The following is a 19,155-nucleotide window of genomic DNA, read 5'->3' on the forward strand; positions in this document are numbered from 1 at the left end:
TTAAGAAAAGTACACATCTTACGCAGGACTCCGAGAGGGACATGTAAGGATGGAGCTTGGGTTCAAGGGTTCAACCTGATGATAGCACGAAAATTACAAGTCTATTATTATTATAATTCATAGGAAACCCTACAATTAATGCATTATGCAGAGATCACATTTACAGTTATGACCACAGTGATGTTTACAGTCTTTAGATTTGTGGAGCTTGATAGGGGTTGGATAATGATAATGATAGGGAGGGGACCCGACAAAATTATTCGCTCCCCGGGCCCTGATCTTTCGATGAAACCTTGGAACGAGAATTTCATCCTTTTGGGGAAGGGGGGGGGGGTATCACTATCTACAGCCCAGGTCCGTGGTGGGCATCCCTCCGCCCGGAGGAGAGGGGGAAGGCAGTACCTTGTCCCAGGGTGCCAGCTTGTGCGTGGTGTTGAGCGAGTTGGGCACACTGCGGCTCAGCACCCAGTTCTCGTCCAGGGCGGCTCCCCGCTCGCCCTCCTTCCTGCCGAACCCTGACACGGAGCGCCGCAGCTTCTGCAGGCTGCTGTAGGAGGGCGGCACCTCGCGCGTCGGCGCCTGGCGGCACACACACACACCCGCCCCCGTCAGCGTCCCTGCTGCTGGCCGCTTACACTCGCTTCATTCCTCTGCCCACATGGTGCAGCTTTGTTTGTCCCCCCTCCCTCCCCCTGGTTCTGGACTGCGATTAGTGCGACAGAGCAAAAAAAATCATCTAATGTTCACAGCGGTACACACGCTAGTGGGTGACACAAGTCACCACATACAGCACATGCTCGGAACTCGACCGGGGAGGCGCTACAGCGCAGTAAGTGCTGTGTTAGGAACTGCAAAAACAAGCAGGAAAAAAAAAACATGTATGACAGGACAACGGTGAATTGAAACAACTGATGTAAATTTATCGCGCCAACAGTGCCACAGGCTTTTCACCGTCGACGTAAATGACCGCCGTGCATCGGCGACTTCGCAGCTTCCCTTGCGTTGCCGTCCGCAAGCCCGTGCACGTAATGGTGGCAGGCCTTCTCTTTATACTTTCGGACGCATCCATCTCGTCGGAGATACGCGACAGAAATGACGACGGTTGCTGTGAACTGGGCGTTTACATCGTTTGCTGGAAATCGTTCTCCAGCGCTTCACATGGTCGAGTTCCGAGCATGCATTGTGTGGTGACTTTCACTCGTCCGACGCGTGCCGTACAACGTACAAGCGAGAGCGCGCTGCGCACCCACCTGCGGCGACTCGTCCCCGGAGCCCGCGAACAGCGCGTTGCACAGCCGGTCGTCGCGCGGCAGCGACAGCGAGAAGACGGCGCGCGGGGAGAAGGGGTGCGCGCGGCCGGGAGGCTCCCCGCCGTCGGAGCTGGACTCCTCCAGGTCCTGCTGCGGGGTCCACGTGTCCTGCGCCAGGGGGCTGGCGTCCCCGGAGATGCCCGAGTCGCCGGACTTGTCGAGGCTGCTGTGCGGGGGCGGCAGGATGGGCCGCTCGCGCTCCACGCGCGGGGGCCGCGCGGCGGGGGCGGCGGGGGCGGCCGTCTGCGCCGACAGCAGGCGCCAGGCGGCCGTGGGCGAGAAGCGGGGGATCTCCAGCTGCTTCTTGGGCAGCGTGGGGCGCAGCTGCAGCGCGATGCCGCCGCCGTCCTCGTCCTCCGCTGCGTCGCTGTCGCTGGACGCCGGCCTCGCCTGCCTGGCCGCCCTCGCCACCCGCTGCTCCCGCTGCTCCCGCTGCTCCATGCCGAAGTAGAACGTCTTCACCGGGCTGTCCTTCTCCCGCGCGCGACGAGACAGCGGCGGCAGGCTGCAACACCGCCACACCCCCGCTGTGACTGCGGCCGAGACACTACCGGTACTCCCTGGCAAGGGACTTGTTCTGTCCTTCTCGATGATCAGCCCTTAAAGAGAGGATGTTTGCATGTACAACTCACATCTCCCAGTGCTTGGCCGGCGCAGGCTCCGGGGTGGACTCCTGGCCTGAGCCTTCCTCCCGGGACGCGGGGGGCTCTGGTCGGCGCGTGGGGCGCAGTCTCCTGGCCGCCTGCAGCAGCTCCTCCTGTCGGCACGCGCCCCGCCCCCGTCAGTCCGGCGGAACACTACCACTGTGGCCGTGTCTTATGTACACGGTGTGCAGGGCTCCAGGAGAAACCACGTGATTTGAAAACTGCTCAGGATATCACACTGGGGTCTGTTTACGAAAAGAATTCAATAGGGAAGCCTACAACTCACGTAGTATCGGTTCCCTGCAAGAATTTCCGAAGATTTCCGAAGTTTTGCGTTTTGGTATTAACGCCACTTCAGCCGCTAAATCAGAAGTTTCCAATGAAAACAAGCATGTTGTGACTGACCTAACCTAACCTAACCCTTCGATTTTTTTTTAATTTCAATTTTTGAGAGAAATCCGAAGTTGCACGAACGTGGTAGGGAACCGAAACTACGTGAGTTGTAGGCTTCCCCATTCAATAATGCCCTGATGGCGGATGGGTAGTTTTGTTTCTGTATTTCGTTTTTAAAATTGTATTTCTAGGAGTAAAAAAACAAACTAAAACGCAATTTTCATAATAATATTTAGACATGAAACTCCCGATCAATATTCTTGAAATCACCCCAAAACCTTACATTACACCGTTATCTTCATTTCTCCGCCATTTTTATTAATTTTACCCTTAATTACGATATTTAATAATATATTGTTTATTCACATTCCCTTTGGTAGCTTATCAATCGTGGGATATAGATGTTGAACTGCAAACCCAAAATTTTTACAACTGTAGAATATACAACACACTTTCGTTGTTTTTTTCATTAATTTTAACCTTGAATTACAATACTCAAAAATATCATTAACTTTCGTTTCCACTTTGTGTCTTAAAATTCAGTCTTAATAATATAGTTCTTTAATAAATTAGTGGACACTAATATACCCTTTGGTAGAAATAAATAGTGACACATTGTGATTAAAATATGCACTCAAAATTTTGACTGTGCACAATACACATTTTCACTATTTTTTTATTACTTTTGTTGTTAAACAGATAGTTGACATTGATATTCCCTGTAACAGCTTACACAAAAAAAATCCTGTACCTACTTTAACAAAAAAATCCTTTGGAAACCAGATGTCATGAAATAGTTTGTAATACTACAAGAAAATTATTGTAACTTTGTGCAACATACGATGCATTTATGAAATACGTTTTTCGAGATAATACTGAGTGTTTCTTACGAAAATTGGCGGAAATTTTAATATTTAAATTGTGTTTCATTCAAGCATATTTTTTTTTGAAACCAAGGAAAAGACAATGTAATATTCAACAATTTGACTTTATTTTGTCGTATCATGCTTATTAAGTCCGCATTTAATACTGTAAAGCTATCCAGAGATTGGTTTACAAATAATTTTAAGTATTGGCGGTTCTGGGACAACACAGAGCATAAATTAATGCCCGGGTAATAATTTGAACCCAGTATTACTGCAAAAAACAATGTCCACATTTACAAATATCTGCAAGTTTATATGAATATTTCTGTTCCATTTCCCGTGTGTCGGGACACACGGTCGTTGGTTTAACGTGGTACGTCTGTGTCAGCGAGTGGCTCCTAGTGTAATGGGTTGCAACAGTCGTACAGCTGCTCGCGGAGTCTCGCCGTGGCGGCTCTGCGACTCAGAGACAGTCTCGCTCGCTCTGCCCCGGACACTGGGCGCCTGTGCCTGGCCCACAGCCGCCTGTTTCCAACGATGCGCGTGATTTATATTTACAACTGGCTCTTGCACGGGCTGAGGCTGACATATTGTATTTCAATACTTTTTTCATAGGCTTACTTTACATATTTTACATATAAATATTGTCCAAACTACGCTTTTTTTTGTCTTGAATCGATCGCGCTAAATAAACACTATAAACAAGCCCACGAATCACCGCGCTGTCGCGTCTTGAGTCGTGAGCTGCGCTGAGTAGAAAGGAGCGGGAGCGCCGGTTGTGACCAATCAGCGCGGTACTGCTTCCCCGCCTGCCCGCCCGCCCGCGAAGGAAACTCAAGGTCGTATCAGCGAGCTGACTGTACACGTTAAATAATGACACCACTCTTACGTCTCCGAGACTGGTGGTTAAGGAAGAATTACTAAGGCGAGACGATATGGACCTGTATGTTCTGGTAGCCGTGTGACCCGGTGTGGTTTCAAGGACGTCTCACGTCAAGGAAGCCGCGGCGCACCTGGAACTCCGGGGAGGACAGGCGGCGCGGCGCGGGCGCCGGCAGAGCGGGCTTGTAGCTCTCGGGCCGCGGCGCCTGGACCAGGAGGCTGCGCCTCGTCTCGGCGCGCGTCTTGAACAGCCGCATGCGGCGCGCCGGCTGGTCCTTGCCGCCGTCCCACTGGCATGAGTCCGGCGACGAGGACTCGCGGCCCGGCGAGTCGCCCTCTGGCGGCGGCGCCGGCGCCTTGTACTTCTTGCGGGCCCTGCACACGGCGGCTCGCTCACTGCCCCTCCGCGACACGACTAGATCTGCCTCTGCCTCGCCGCGATTTCATTTAGATAACAACTTCCAACACATGCACACTCCAATAAGTAGAGACCCGGAAAATTCGCGGGTTCAATGACCTCCAGGATAGACTCCAATATCCTCTACACACTCGGGCAAATGCCAACTGTTCATTGGCTGCTGACTTGTGAGTCGTCTCGACTGGGTGGCCTGTGATTCGACACTTCTATGAGTGAGGGTCTCTAATCGGCCCTCAGTCCTCCAGATTAACAGTGAACCAATGACAGAAGCAGCACTAAGATATAATTATTTGAATTTTAGCATAACACGAAATGAACCCGCGAATTTTACGGGTCTCTACCAATAAGTAGAGACCTGCAAAATTCGCGGATTCATTGACCTCTAGGATAGACTCCACAGTCCTTTAAATACTCGCGGAAATGACACCTGTTCATTGGCTACTGGCGGGTGAGACGTCTCAACTAGGCTGTCCGTAATTCGGCACTTTCTTGGTTTAGTGTTTTCCATTGGCTCACAGTTCCCCGGATAAAATGGGGGCCAATCGGAGAAGCGGTACGAAGGTATAGTTGTTTTGATGCTAGCCTATCGCGAAATGAATCCGCGAATTTTGCATGCCTCTACCAATAAGGCATTCCCGTGCTAGCGATCGTTTCCTTGTACCCAACAAAGATCGCAGGCTTTCTGGGTTGTAGCCGCGTCGAAGGCTCTGGTTGGCCGAAAAGCCCAGCAAACCAGAAGAGAAGAGGCCACTGATTGGCCAGCACCCCCAGCTAATAACAGAAGCCCAGCTACGAATGGCCACTTGCTAACAGGAGAACAACTAACGACACGACTTCCTCTGTCCCGGGGAATTGATGGCAACAGCCCTCTGGGGGCTCTACGCGGCTAATGGCTTAGCCTACCTTTGACCAAAATGTTATTGGAACGCAACAGTTCGGTCCATAAGGCGACCAGCATTGTCATTCACCCACACGACCACGCGATGACATGCCTGCACGAGTGTCGGTCTGATTCACCTGTGACGTGCGCATACCGACCAGCTACCCATTCGTGTGTCTTGAAGGGTCTCGTAGGAGCGGCTCGCACAGCTTTACACTACACGCCACACCCGGGATTAACTAGATCACTTGCTTACATCACACCAACAAGGCTACAATAGCTCAGACATCACGACACTGCATCACGCCAGTTAGCCGATCTAACTGGTCGGTAGCTTTCCTCCCCCGCCAACGACACGAAAACCTAACTACAATCCAGCGCACACACAGAACACACGGCCCGTCCGTTGATGCAAGTGATTCTAACAAAAGTGTTGGGTGTACCTGAATTACAATGCAGTAAGCAATTTATAGAAACTTCGGTTTCTGGCCTCGCACACACGAAATTCCCCGGATAGCAATATGATGGAGAGACGGCGGCAATAACCTCAGTAGGGTAACTGCTCCCTGATGATGGCGACTGCGACGTCTACTGAAACGTCGGTGATATATTCGCCTTCGACGCGGCTACAACCCAGAAAGCCATTGCCCCAGTTGGCCGGGCCATTCAACACGCGCTTGCATCCGCACTGGACGGCTGTGACTGGTGTGCTGACATGTAGACATGTGACTGGAATAAATCCAGCCAGCCACGAAACACAATGCTACAAAGTCATAACGCACATCTGGTCTGAAAATCTTTTCGCGAAAAGGACATGGCCCTACTTTTCACTTAACTTACCACACCCAAACGAGAAGAAAAATTTGACTAACCAACAAATAATAAGTTGAAAGTTCAATTTGAAAAAACTGAAATATACCCTGGTACTTAAGCTCCTTAGTCAAGTTTTCTCTGTGATAGTGTCCCTTAAGAAATGGATGTCACGTTTCTATTGTGCGACTGGATTAAATTTGGAACGTGCATATGATATAGTTCAAATAACTGCGTATGTACTTATGTGCATTCTAAACCTTATTTAGTAATGACTTTGAGCAATGATATTTTCTTTTGTATGGTTCTTCTATCTCTCAGGTTCTCCTCACAGTTATGTGATGTACTCAGTCAATGGCCCATATCAATTACATGAGTGGCGAATACACATTATTCATAATTAGGGCTCATTACTTTCATATATGTGTCAAAAACCTAGATAATGAGACATTTTTCCAAGTTTTTGAGATTTATTTCTCAGTCTTTGTTGTACTTATATTCACAAAAGTGGTGCTAAAAAAGTAAAAAAAAATTGTTATAAAGATAATTTGTGTTGGTGGCACAGTTGAAAAACATGTTAAGTATCAAGAACAAAACCACAATGAAATAAGGGAGAGGATGATAGAAAAAAGAAGAGCAAGATCACAGGCCCGTAACCAGAATATAGACACAAAAATATTACAAATAGGTATAGGAATAAAACAAAAGTATAAATCATAAAACATTATTATTCCTGTGATAAAAAGACTCGACGACAGCTAATCAAATGATTGTTGATACGTGAGTTTTAAAGACTTTGAAAAAAAAAAAAAAGATATTTCCTTTAGAATTTAAAAAAAAATATACAAATGTAATTTGACAATGGCCCCAGGTGGGGTGACCACTATCACGGCAGAACAATGGCTGAGCGCTAAGGCAATGAAGGACGTGTTCTGGGAAGCCACTGAGGGCCCAGGTAGCACTCACAGGTTCTTGGTGAGCACCTTGGCAGCATTCTTGTCCCTCAGCTGGTTCCTGAGCACAAGAGATGCAGTGTTAGTCGCGCACTGCGCCGTTCCTTCCTCGTGCTGACAACAAACTTGCAACAACTGCAGTCAAGTCACCAACACTGCATCAGACACGTAGCTAAGGGGGAGATCACCCCTCCCTTCCAGGATTCAAACGGAAAAAACAAAAAAAAAAAAACGAAAGAAGACAACAAGAAAATTACAGAAAATTAGCTACAGCTTAGCTTACAAAGAGCTTTATTCGGAAGGATTATTGTAACCCTAATAGCGAGCCACAAAAAGTGAATTTACTCCCACATCTAGCCCAATATGCCTCACACACAGAAGTGGCAGGAATTGTGTTTGCAAGAAGTCTGTATTTCATTATAGGTTTGCACACGTGTTCATACAAACTTGACATGTGTGTTTCATGTATTAATGACTTGATTTAACGAAATCATCAAACAACTGACCTAATAAAAAGTATCAAAATAAATTAAATAAATACAAAAATTATATGAAATTTTCAGCGTTCTTTTCTTAACAAAGAATTTTTTTTTTAAATTTCTATGTATACACGTTAGCTTTCTAAACGTTTCATTTATTAAATAACATTACTGAATATGTATTAATGACTTGATTAAACGAAAACATCAAACAACTGACCTAATAAAAAGTATTAAAATAAATAAAATAAATACAAAAAATATATGAAATTTTCAGTGTTCACTTCTTAACCAAATACACGTTGGATTTCTAAACGTCTACTGACACCTAAGATTTTAGGGTGACCTTTTTCTTTTAAAACTCAATTAAAAAGAAAACTTACGAAATATATGTGTGTGTGTATATATATATAATGGTTTCATTGGACCCCTCCACAAAATTCTGGCTACGGCATTGACTGTAATGATAGCGAGTAGTTTAATTTAATGCTGCATTAAGGGAATAGGATCGTTCCAATATTACTTGCACATAATTTAATTTTCACGGGAACATAGGGAATAGGCTACTGACTGAGGCAGAAGTAGAGCAAGCAACATTATATTCGGTGGAAGCTGACGCCTAGTTTTACACAACACTATAATCCCAGGGTTGTAGACTGTTTCACTCCTACGTCTAGCAAACAAGCCCATCCCCTCTTAGGGCAGGTCGTAACGTGAACATAAATAAACTTGGAAACAGTAGCACAAATAATTATGTGATATCAGCTGCAGGCATAGAACAACAATGGTACCATTTTTACGGGTGATCGGATCAGTGACAGCGAAACATTTCTTTGCATTGAGAGTAAACCCAGAATCAGTTATTAGTTATCATTAGAGCCACGGAAATTTCGTGGATTTATTTAGTCGCAAGCTAGAATGCAAACCTCCACAATGTCGCACTGTGTTTATGATTGGACCTCAGTTATCTGGACACGCCCCTGTACAACCATGAGCCAACGATGTCCAGCTAGGAGAGAAGTAAGCAAATCAGGTAGTGCCAAATAACAAGGATTAAAATGTTCTCGCTAAGAAATCAACCAATGGGAAAGTAAACATGGGTCGAGCACACCTATAACTTTGAACTCTATCCTGAAGCCAGAGGAATCCGCGAAATTTCCGGGACTCTAGCTATCATGCAATTTGTAATACTTGAAAAATTACAGCAATCAAAGAGATTCTAACGGGGAGGGACTCCCTCCTGTTGACAAATAAAGTTTACAGGTTCACCCTCTGCTAACTGGGGAAAGAGCCATTTTTTTTTTTTTTCGTGCTGCGAGCTAGAAAACAACAAAAAAGTATTCGCGCATGCGCTTATCTGAAACTGTTTCGAGTTACTCTTTAATTGTACGCTTAAACCAACACTCTACAAAACTTACAGTTGATACTATTAAAATTCCTAACTGGGACAGTCTTTTATAGACAGCCTGTAATTCGTCGCGCCAACCAGTCGCCCACGTTTGTCGGCCATTCTGTATATCACACGGGACGATGGGAGAATAGGAGGAAGGGTGGAAGGGTGGATGGGTGGATGGGAAGAAGGGTGGTAGGGAGGAAGGGTGGAATGGTGGGAGGGTGGCAGGGTGGGAGGGAAGAAGGGTGGGAAAGAAGAAGGGTGGGAAAGAAGAAGGGTTGTATGGGAAGAAGGGAGGAAGGTATGAAGGGAGGAAGGGAGGAACGGTGGGAGGGAGGAAGGGAAGAAGAGTGGCAGATTGAGAGGGAAGAAGGGAGGAAGGTATGAAGGGAGGAAGGGAGGAAGGGAGGAAGGGTGGCAGGGTGGCAGGGTGGGAGGGAGGAAGGGAAGAAGAGTGGCAGGGTGGGAGGGAAGAAGTGTGACAGGGTGGGAGTGAAGAAGGGTGGCAGGGTGGGTGGAAGGGAGGAAGGGAAGAAGAGTGGAATGGTGGAATGGTGGGAGGGAGGAAGGGAAAAAGAGTGGCAGGGTGGGAGGGAAGAAGGGTGGAAGGGAGGAAGGGAAGAAGAGTGGCAGGGTGTAAGGGAAGAAGGGAGGAAGGGAGGAAGGTATGAAGGGTGGGAGGGAGGAATGGCGGAAGGGAGGGGGAACAGAGACAACAAGGGGAGGGGCTGACCTGGCGATGCGCTGCTTGGCGGGGCTGTCGTGCTCGCGCGCGCCGGGCAGGAAGCGGAGGTCGGGCTCGCTGCCGAACCGCTTGCCGCCGGCGCCCAGTCGCTCTGGGCCGTCGCGCGCCGGGGGCCGGTGCTGCAGCGTGGACGAGCTGCGCGCCCGGAAGTCGTCGGCGTCGCCCTGCAACCACACCGTGTCTCCGGATCACATCTTTGCTGAGGGGGCCACAAGAACTGTTGTGCTGAATTTTTTGGGTTCGGTATTTTTGTGCTGTCATCATTCGTGGTTTTTTTTTTCGTACTGTTAGTCCATTTTTCTTTGTTTTTCTTTGTTTGTTGACCATATTCCTGTTGTGGAGTATTGTGTGGCGTTAAATCCTGACAACAGCAATTCTTTGCTTAATTTGTGTTTTTTTGTCATTTGTGTTTTTTTGTTGTTTTCTTCTACAGACATACATGTGCTAAGCAATGGCGTATGTCCAAAAGCCTACATCAAGTCATGCACTCCCATTGCACACATCTTTCAAAGATAATAACTGAGCGTTACGACCATTTCGATCGCACGAGGGGAATAGTTAGGTACGTGGTGGGAGCAGGGCCGTTTTATGAGAATTGGAGGCCTGGGGCAACAATATTCAGAGGCCCCCCTTTTTTTATTGTAGTGATAATTTTCAGGTATGAAAAACTCATATTTTTGCATGTATGTATGTAATAACTAACATAAAAAAGGACAAGAAGTACCATAATGAAATGCAGCATCTATACACAGAAATATGAAACATATTTATGCAGAGAAAACAAAATAATGTATAACAACAAATTTTCTAGTTGAAATGGAGTAATATTTCATAGCCAACACCCACCCCCAATATTTCTCTGCTTCATTTACGAAAGTCTTAAATCGTTCTCAAATATTTACACAATTTTATGAGTTGCAGATCCCGACCAATCAAAATTACATATTTATTAACTCACTTTGCAATAAACTTCTTCCTTGCCTTTTTAGCAGCAAACAAGTTAATGAGTCCATCAAATAAAATGCTGTTCACAAGATCATGTTCTGTAGAAATCACCGCTAACGAGTTTAATCTCTCTTGTGACATGGTAGATCGGAATTGATTCTTCAGAACTGACAGTTTTGAAAATGATCTTTCACTTTCACAGTTTGTGATTGGTAGTGTCAAATACAAGCGCAGTGCTATTGCTACATTTGGAAATACATCAATTATATCACTGTTATATAAGTGCTGCAAAACCTTTTGTGGAGTGATGATGTAACGCTGTCTTTAACTTGTTGCTCTCTGAGAAATGATGATAAGTGTAATAATTTATTTGTAATAACAGGCTGCAGATCCTTTCTGTATTTTCTGACCAACTCAGTAGCACTAGATTTGAGTTCATCTTCACTTGCTGTAGTTAAGTTACGAAGAACCCCAAATGTTGAGGCAATATCTTTGTAGGAAGCAGCTCTCTTCTCCAGTTCCATGCGGAGCTTATCAGCAATGCATAGAAATGTGGAAATTCTGAAATTCTCGCGGGATGTTACAACAGTTGAAAGTTCGTCTTTTCCATCCAAAAACTTTTTATTTTTGGATGATCAAGTATCTACAAAAGTTTGTAACACATGGTTGCTTAGTTGTGTTGCTTTAACTTCAATTTCATCAAAATTATTTCGCAAATCGGAAACAAAATCTTTCAAAGAATTCATCAGTTGATGACCAGTTATGACATCGAGTCCAGGCTTCTGTAGATGCTTGGTTACTGCACCGAATCTTCCATAATGTCGTACCAAAATACGGCCATAAAAGCAAATTCTAAATATTGCATTTTCTTCATGAGGGAGTTCACTTCCATCCTCGTGACTTGCGTTTCATTTTTGTCGTTGAACATATCATTAAATACACAGAAAATATCATCATAATGAATGACGAGAGTTTTCAATGCATCTTCTCTGCATGACTACCTTGTTTCCGACAAGCTCTTGACATTGATTTTTGGCTTTCCGCTATTTCCTGTGCTTTCTGAAATAACTCCTTCAAGAACTGACCACCTGTGAGTGGAAGCAGAGAAAAATGAGTACAACTTTTTTATAAACAGAAACAGTTTTGTTGCATGAATACATTCACCAACGCTGTTTTTTCCTACTAAGTTTACTGAATGTGCTGCACATGGAACATACAGCACAGAGCTGTTTATTGATTTAATGTGCGCTTGTAGGCCCTCATATTTTCCTGACATGTTGGCTGCATTATCATAGCTCTGACCTCGGCAATCCTGGATATCAATGGTGTTGTCTTTTAGAGTACAGGTTACAACTTCACTTAAATTTCTTCCTGTGTGGATGTAAATTGGAATGGAACACAAAAACCTTTCCAAAATGTTACCGTTAAGGCAGTATCTAAACACAAAAGATAACTGATCTGATCTGTATGGGAAACATCAGGTGTAGAATCAACTATCAGTGAATAATATTTGGCCTGTCTAATCTCATTTAGCATGTGTTTCCGAACTTTGTTGGCCATTAGCTCAATGAATTCTTCACATATATCAGAAGAAAGATACGATACATGACCTTTTCCTTTGTTCCCATGTATCCTTAAATGTTCCTGTAAAAAAGGATCAAACTGAGCAAGGAGTTCCGAAATTCCTAGGTAATTACCATAACGAGGTGATCCAAGCATCTGATTATCACCACGAAAAGGAAGACCACGACTGCACAAAAATTTTACAACTGCCACCACTCTAACAAGAACATTCTTCCAGTAATTTTTCTCAGTCACTTGTGCATCTAAATGTGATGAAATTGACATTATCTTATTTTTTTTGGAACCCATTTTAAAGAACATGCTTTGTGTTCAATACTGTTTTCATGCTCCCTCAATTTTTCTTCTGTTTTCTTCCAATTAGAAAAACCATTTACAAATTTTGATAGTTTACAATAACTAAAAAGTTTGCACGCAAAGCAAAACACATTTCCCGTACATTTAGAGTACAATAACCATTTTCTCTCCTGTCACTCCATTTTCAAGAACTCTCACAAATGCAGATGATGTTAGTTTACTAGTACATTTTGGATATTGCCTAGCAGAAGTTGTGTAGTCTCCATCATTATTACTAAAAAAGTCCGGCCCCTTATCAACACAATAACTAATCATTTCGTCAGTGATATTGCCAGGCCATGCCGTAGGATCTTGCTGGATTTCTTCTATTAACACTGCACTATCAAACTCTACACTTCTTTCAGTCCTAGAACAGTTTCTAGAAGTTATGGAAATTTCTGGAGTTGTGTTAATGAGATTACAATTATTTATTTTAGTTACTTCTGTGTTTTCTTTAACTTTATCAGAGCTTGAAAGTGGTAAAGTCAAAGGCATCACCATCACAATCACATGGTTCTAGTGTTTGAGGAGGTTCATGGACCGGCGTCGATGTCGGTGACTTACTCAGTAGTTATAAATAAAACCATACAAGTTACAGCATGGTGTGGTTTTATTGTGGAATCATGATTTACAAAACTAAATAAATAGGTATCTAAATTTAAAGACAAGTTATTATTAAGTCAGATATAAAATGGGAATTAACTTTAAATAATGATATATTTTTTGGATAAAATTTGAGGCCCCCTTGAATGTAAGGCCCGGGGCAAATGCCCCTTTTGCCCCCCCCCCCCTAGACGCGGCCCTGGGTGGGAGAACGGGCAGAGGAGGGGAATAGCTAGATGTAAAACCTTAAACCAATTCTTTATATATACGTATATAGTTAAATGAGTCTGAACGTTTATTTTCGAAGACAGGTAGTGAGTACGAAACAGGTTTTCACTACTACTTATGCACCAATTTTCTTAATAAATACTCATTACAATCTCGAAAAAAATAACCATAGCCACGTGTTATACATATGCAAAGTTACAAACTATTTCTTGGCAACTGGTTTCCAAAGGAAATCTTTTTTAAAAGTACAATTTTTTTTCTGTGTAACGATCCTGAATTTTATCTTTCTTCGTATACAAGAGCTCATGGGAGTACACCCCCGGGGGAATGGGGGGAGGGGACAGCACCATCCTCCCCCCGGAAACAGGAAGCCTCTCTCTGAGGGGGCTCGCTTGCACTTGCAAAATCGTAACTGTGAAACGAGAATGACAAAACGTAATTCCCCCCCCCCCCCCTTTTTCACGGATGGGAATCCTACAGATTTTCTGCCCTGAAGCAGCACATTATTGTACTGTACATTCATTTTTCTTTGTTATTACGGTTAAAACTATATTGAAGTTCGATAATCCAGCCAATTCGCTAATCCGACACACATGTCATAACTGCAGCACCCCCCCCCCCCTCCTTCCCATAAATCTGAAACATTTTCAGATTTTCTCCAGATTTCCTTATCACAGGTTACAAAACTTACTAAAGTATTATTTTACGGCAGTGATATAGATAATAGGACTTTTTTGAACCACAAACAAAATTGTACTAAATATTTTAATTGTAAATGTAGTAGAACTGTATTAGAAAATTTAATTTGGCCCTCACCCTGACCATCAGTCTGGATCCGCCCTTGATCCGACATGTCGAGGTTCCACTGTATAAATAAAGAAGGAAGTACGCGAAGGACCGTGACTGCATGAATGTTGTCCGTCCCGGAGTGGAGGAAACAGTTACCGGCCCGAGCCGCGAGGAGCGCTGCGAGACAGCCTCCTGGCTGAAGCCCGCATTGCTGCGAAGGTCAGTCGGTAAAAGCCGTCCTGTCCCGTCTTCCTGCTGACCTTGAACCTCGCCGGGGCCCGGGCCACGGCGGCGCGGGGGGCACTCGGACCGCCGCGGGAGACGCTACCGGCACACGCCCGCCATCTTGGATCCGGCCACTATCGCTGGGGTTGTTGCTGTTTTGAAATATCTGTACTAATTATCGGCGAGGCGTAAAGTGACATTTTCTCCCACGCATTCTTATGGCGGAATTACAATAGCCCGTCGCCCCCGTCCGTCATCCGTCCGTCCGTCACTCTTCCATCCGTCAACGCCACGCAGCTAGCCAAGCATGACTTCATACGTCCGTCAGAATATCTTCCCAAAGAAGTGCTACCACATCCAGTGTTTTTCTCTCAAAGACTTATTTCGATGTTGTTTACTATTTTTGTGTCGTGTTTTTGTACGAATTAGAAAATCCTCGGAAGAATTCACAGTCGTGATTTAATTGTTTGGACTTGGGTTTCAAAAACCACAATGCTATTAAATAAAAATATCTGAACGACCTAATAAAAAAACACCACAGTCCTGTATTCTAGTAACAATTGACTGCCGCAGCTAAAACCATATATAGATATAACCCATCCGTCTGGCCGTCAAACGGAATTTTTTTTGGGCCCTCTGATTGCAGGTCACGTGACCAACGGACGGATAACTGACTAACGGTGACGACGGGCTATTGCAATTCCGCCTTTGCCCTCTCTGAATGATGATTGCAAAGGGGCAATAGGGAAGGTCGATTAAAAACATTTTAACGGACACAAGCCACTGCTGGTTTTCACTGCATGTTATAGAGAAACCGCGAGCATGGACAAGAAAGACGAATACACAAACACAAAGCAAAACCAACGAAAATGAGCCCTACGTAAAATGTGTGAACGCGTAGACAGCACAGAGAAAATGCCGTGGAAGGAATTAGTCGCAAAAAAAATATAATGGGTAATTCCTTCCACGGAATTCTCTCTGTGCTGCATGTGCGTTCAAACATTCAACATCAGTTGGTTTTGGCTTTTTTTTCTTTGTGTCTGTGTATTCATCTTTCTTGTCCACTCTCGTTGTTTCTTTATGACATACTGTGAAAACAAGCAATGACGTATGTCCATAAATGTTTTAAATACTTCTTACTCTGTTATCGTCCTCATTAATGAACATCCTACTTGAGTTTGTAGCTGCCGGGAAGACAGCCAGAATGTTCAGAAAAAACTTTTCCCTGATTTATCCAGGTCTTGTACGATTTTTCACTGATCAAAACATCTCATATTTCCATACAATTTTTGCGTACTTCCTAACACACACGTATTTGCAACTGATTCCAATGTCGTTAATGAAACTGTTACGACGCCTGAAACCCCGTGCGCCCGCGGTTCGAGCCGGTCTACTGGATCGTCTGCCCACCGCCATCGCGCCAGGCCTTAGCTGCCGGCGAATCAGCGGGTTTACCGCCTTGCAGGGCCTGCCTTGCCGTCTTCTTCCGCTTTGAATATTTCTATCCTCTACGTACTCGGGCAGATGCAACCTGCTCATGGCCACTAAATTGCGAGACCTGTTGTCCAGGTTGCTTGTGATTCGATACGTCTCACGTTTTTCATTGGCTCAAGAGTCCCTCTAGTCAAATGCGGTCCAATCACAGACGCAGGTAAAAGGTAAACGTGTTTTACTTCCAACAGGGACGTATTCGTGAAGGAAGTTAAATTTTCAGGGAGTCCTGACCCATCCCTTCCAGGATTTAAAAAAACTAACAAGCGAAGACGTAATAAGAAAATTTCAGCAACTTAGCTACATATTGTTACAGAGGGGATTATTTTAGAAGGATTATTGTAATCCACAGTGAGCTACTATACTGTTTTTTTTCTCCCCAGCATTATAGCTGGACATGAGACTGGAATTGTTATTTCTATAAGTAGTCTGTATTTAATGCTGGTTTGCACGCATGTTACTGTGAGCATATCTTTCGTACACGTGTAATTAATTCATGTATTCAATAAAATTAATACATACGACTTGTTATAACGAAATCATCAAGCAATTTACTTAAAAAAAATGATAAACCAAAATATAATATGTTCAGTTTTCATTTATGAAGCAAAAAGCATAAGGTACTTAAATTTCTATGTGTAAATGTTGGAGATCTAAAAGTATAATTTTCCCAGGGGCGTAGGAACCGGGGGGGGGGGGGGGGACAGGGGGGACGTGTCCCCCTGAACATTTTGGGTGGAGGGGACTGTCCCCCCCCCCCCCCCAACTTTCTAGACCGTGATATTTTTATTTTATAATATTATTCTGCCCAACTTTATTTGTAATTTCTTCACTCATCAAATTTTATCTTAAGGAAACAATAATAATTTTAACATCGGATGTATCCAATGGTTAGATACAAAAAAAACTGCTTAAGAAGCGCTATTTTGCACTTTTTAAAATCAAAAATTTCCGTAGGAGGACCCCCGGACCTCCTCGTCCTAGCAAGAGGGGAATGGGTTTACATGACATCAAGATCATTATTTGTCCCCCCCCCCCCCCACAACATTATGAAACGCCAATGCTTTCCTGATATCTCAGTGTGATTGAACTCACAAAAGACGCCGGACAGGTTCCTGACACTGGCGAGGTGCCGCCGGCGCACCCACCTGCAGGTGGTGCGGCCGGCCGCTGAGCGTGCCGCCGCCGTGCAAGATGGCGCCGTTGTCGGTGAAGCGCAGCCGCTGGCCCGGCGCCCTCTCGGGCAGCACCTTGTGCAGGCCGCGCGCCGGCCGCTGCGCCTGGGAGCTGGAGTTGCCCATGGCGCCTCGCCTCTCATTCCTGCAACCAGACCCCGCGAGCCGCCCCTCAGTCTTCACATCCTGAGATAACACTTGTTAAACACGCAGTTCCATGATCAGCGTTCATGCTTAGGCCCATGCCAAAATTAATCTTAAAAAAATATGGACGAGATTGTGGTAGAAATATATTTTTTTGAGAAAATAATTACAAGCGAAGAAAAACAACGGCGTTGTTCTGGCCTCCCAGGTCGACGGGAAGCGCGAAATTTTTCAAACTAAGTAGTAGCTCCTTTGGAAGGCCATCAACACCATCTTCTGACGCCATGAGAGCAGGCCCCCCGACATCTGGGATCATTCCATTTATTTGCTATAATTCTAATTTTGAACTATTCATCTCAATTTCTGGCAAGTCAAGGCATAAATCATATCTCCCACGCCCACTGGCGGATCCAGAAGGAGGGGATGGGGGTGCGTAGTGGCATGCCCCCCTCCCTTCTGAACCCTGAAAAATTTCTGATTTTCCTAATCATAGTTTTCCAAAATTACTAAAGTACTGCAGTGCTATAAATAATATGACGTTTTTGAACCAGAAATCTAATGCACACGACTAAATAAGAACTACAATATTATTCTTCAGCTTCCAACCCTCTGTTAAAAAGAGCAGCAAGCTAATTAAGACCATACTAAACTTACTGCTACGTATTTTAATTCTAAATATACTAAAATTTATTAGAAAAATTAATTTGGCCCCTCCCTGAGCCTCATTCTGGATCCACCCTTGCCCACACCTTCTATACCTTGTCGCAATAACATATTTGCTAAAAGGCTTTAGTACATAAGCGCCGCGAGGTAATAACTTATTATTTAACGCGGGCGACTACAATTATTACGATTATCACACCAGTTCACAAGTGTTGACTTCAACAGGTAGCCAAAGCTAATTTTATTTCAAGCTATATATAAATATTTGAAATTGCAAGATGGCAAGGTCTAATATTCCTGGTGATATATGGAGTGGGGAAGGACCGTCACTGTGTGCCGTACTTGACAACTTAACAAGCGTATAGAACAAGAGCCTCCGAACCACGAGGCCTTCAGTGTCGATGCTTGGTACGCCTTAGTCCAAGTAAACACCAACGACAAGCACATAGGGCAAGAGCCACATTGCAAGACAAGGCCCTCGCGCTATCGTAACACCTGGTGTACAACAAGTTTGCCTCAAGGGTACGAAGGAATTCACACAGTATTTTTAATACTATTATCTATCTTTATATTAAAAAATATTATTTGCTAAACACGTTAAATTTTAAAAAAATAAAATCATGTGGCCTATTGTAGAATATCAGCATAATACTTAAGCCTACATAAAATTAATTAAAATATATGGACGGTTAGTAGATGAAACAAGATGGTGGTTTGAATATTTTTGAGAAATAATTACAAGCGAAAAATACAATGGTATTGTTCTGACTCATTCCCCCTTCCTTCTGTTATTCGCCAATCGTACTCTTCCGTACGTCACTGGATATAGATACAGCATCTACATCATATGACAGAAAATAATAATCTCGCACGTGAACTTGGAGAGGTTCCTTGTGTGTCAAGTTTCACTCTTGTTAAATGAAATTCACGAGAAAAAAAGTTCATATAATTCTTAATGTAAGTATCTTTGGCGCAATTATATTGTCCACACGTGAACGTTACAACACACGAGAAGCAACAGGCAAAGTGTTTGGTTGAAATCAAATTGCGTCAAGTGTTACCGAGGAAGGTCGAATACAGGAGAGAGGTTGCGACAAATCAGGTGAGAGAAAGAGCGTTTTCCAGCATCACGCTGCCGTTTGTGGCGGTGAACTCCAAGCTGTGGCTAGTACTCGAACCCAGTACTCGGGACTCGCATGTCC

At 44.4% G+C, this 19,155-nt stretch overlaps 1 protein-coding gene across 2 annotated transcripts in view; it reads right to left on the reverse strand.

The window, feature by feature from the left end:
* Positions 1–19,155, reverse strand: part of LOC134530593 (serine/arginine repetitive matrix protein 1-like) — a 155,674-nt gene that overhangs the window by 23,494 nt on the left and 113,025 nt on the right. For both annotated transcript variants that reach the window (XR_010074841.1, XM_063365567.1), the window contains exons 2-8: positions 17,120–17,291; positions 9,762–9,937; positions 7,170–7,217; positions 4,227–4,470; positions 1,943–2,067; positions 1,251–1,815; positions 403–579 (exon numbers count right to left, since the gene is read on the reverse strand). Coding sequence is in view for 1 of the 2 variants with exons in the window: in XM_063365567.1 (XP_063221637.1) it covers positions 403–579; positions 1,251–1,815; positions 1,943–2,067; positions 4,227–4,470; positions 7,170–7,217; positions 9,762–9,937; positions 17,120–17,272 (1,488 nt within the window). In the remaining variant the exon portion in view is untranslated. The remainder of the gene's footprint in view (positions 1–402; positions 580–1,250; positions 1,816–1,942; positions 2,068–4,226; positions 4,471–7,169; positions 7,218–9,761; positions 9,938–17,119; positions 17,292–19,155) is intronic.

Source organism: Bacillus rossius, chromosome 3 (assembly GCF_032445375.1).
Source record: "Bacillus rossius redtenbacheri isolate Brsri chromosome 3, Brsri_v3, whole genome shotgun sequence".
Taxonomy (NCBI): domain Eukaryota; kingdom Metazoa; phylum Arthropoda; class Insecta; order Phasmatodea; family Bacillidae; genus Bacillus; species Bacillus rossius.